The 1,780-nt window shown below is 56.1% G+C and overlaps 1 protein-coding gene across 1 annotated transcript; it reads left to right on the top strand.

Moving 5' to 3' along the window:
• Positions 1-967: 967 nt before the first annotated feature.
• Positions 968-1,371, top strand: SMIM32 (small integral membrane protein 32). The gene has a single exon (XM_027849141.1). The coding sequence runs from the start codon at positions 968-970 to the stop codon at positions 1,286-1,288; it is 321 nt and encodes a 106-aa protein (XP_027704942.1). The 3' UTR covers positions 1,289-1,371.
• The last annotated feature ends 409 nt before the right edge of the window (positions 1,372-1,780 follow it).

The following is a 1,780-nucleotide window of genomic DNA, read 5'->3' as shown; positions in this document are numbered from 1 at the left end:
AGCGCTGCCCAGACGCCGTCTCCGGGCGCAATCTGGAGAACAGTGAGGCGTAGAAAGGACACGCGTCCTTGCTGCAACCTAGCCTGGAGCCCCAACTTCCCAGCTGGAACTGATCGAGCGGGGAGTCATCCTTGGTGCCGATTTATTTCTGGGGGCGGGGGGAAAGGGAGGAAGAGTTAGAAAGGAGGGGCGGGCAGCCAGAGGGGGGAGCCGAGCCAACTGCAGGGAAGGCTGAGCTTTTTTAGAAATCAGACCTTCCCGATCGCTAAGCGGACACAGTGACTACGGCGCCGCGTTAGGGAGCAAGGTGATGTGGCGCAGAGAATGCGATCCCTGCAGGAAGAGACTGCCCTTGGCTGCCCTCCTTTAGCTTAGGGCAGTTGCCTCTCTGTCCAACCATGGGGCTTTCGGGACTTCTTCCTCTGGATAGCCGACGGGAAGCGTGTCATCTTTGGTGTGGGCGCTTAGAGCCTTGAACACTGCGCTCAGCCGCCTTACAGCTGCCGCCCGGAAGGGCTCAGCAGCTGTACTGAGAGCCCTAGGGACTCATCACCCAGGTGAGTGTCTCATCCTGGGCCCCAGAGGCTGCCGGCTCCCTGGGCCGGACTGGACAATGGCGCACCTCTCTTCTGTCGCCTCTGCACCGGCCGCCTAGCGCCTTGCGCCCCTTCGCCTGCCTCTGCAGAGGCGGCGCCCGGAGAGCGCCGGAGAGGCTGTGGGGACACCAGACACTGGCCTCGGGAGGGCTTCGCTTCCCCTTTCCTTCCAGCCGATCGGCTGCGGGCAGATGACAAGACGCGGCGGGAGGTGGGTGTGATTGGATCCCAAGAAGGGCTGGCTTCTCGTAGGTTAGGAGAGAGCGGTGTTGGGAGTCCCCTAAGGGATCAGGTGCTGTCCTAGCAAGGCCACCGGCAGCTCTGCCCTGCTCTGCCCTTACCCCCCACCGCTCGGGCGCCCAAGCGGGAACATGTATGGCGAACTCTTCAATTCCACCAGTGCCGCCGAAGTCCCGCTCCCGGTGCATACGAGCACGCTGTATGGGAGCGGGACCCCGAAGCCCGTGAGTTCCTCTGCGCTCTACGTGTCCACAGCCCGGGCACTCAAGGAGGGGGAGATAAGCAAGCCAGACCTGGTGACTTACCTCGCGTTGTTCTTCTTCCTACTCTTGTCCGTGTCTATCATCGTGCTCTTCATTAACTGTCAGCTGAAAAACTCCTTCTTTGCCACTTTACCTTATGATCGATCTCTGAGGGAGGCTCGGACCCCGTGGAAAACGCAGGCTGTCTAACACCACAGGCGGGCAGCAGCTGGAATAATAGACCCTGTCTGCTCCTTTGACTTGAAAATTCTTTGTGCTGCTGGAGGCTGCTCTGCAAGGAGGAAACCTATGTCATGAAGTGCCCCTGTTTTCTTTGACCACGATGTGGATGCAAAGGAGGAGGCCTGCTCTAGAGGGGACCAAATGGACATAAATTCATGTCCCCAAACTGGTCCCCAAAAGACCAGTCTTTATCACATCATCTAGAAAAAAAAATCCCTAATATTTTCTTTGGTTGGCATTTTCTTTGTTATAGCTTACAGACTCTTTGTGAGTGTGTAAATTGTTCAGATAGATGCAGATGGAGGCAAGTGTGTGGCCTCACACTAATCTAAATAGTAAAATGGTGAACATCTATCTGTTTCAAGTTCTAATGAATTGGGTTTAAAGTACTCAAAACGTCATTTCTGTCTTCCTAGAGAGAGTATCACCCAGAGTCCAATGTCGGGTTGAGAATTCTTC

This window comes from Vombatus ursinus, unplaced genomic scaffold, assembly GCF_900497805.2.
Source record: "Vombatus ursinus unplaced genomic scaffold, bare-nosed wombat genome assembly UNPS02007284.1, whole genome shotgun sequence".
NCBI lineage: Eukaryota > Metazoa > Chordata > Mammalia > Diprotodontia > Vombatidae > Vombatus > Vombatus ursinus.
The sequence above is the reverse complement of the archived record's forward strand: the minus strand, read 5'-3'. Positions and strand labels throughout refer to the sequence as shown.

Coding starts and splice junctions, on each gene's coding strand:
- SMIM32 (XM_027849141.1), top strand. CDS start 968: ATGTATGGCGAACTCTTCAATTCCACCAGTGCCGCCGAAGTCCCGCTC.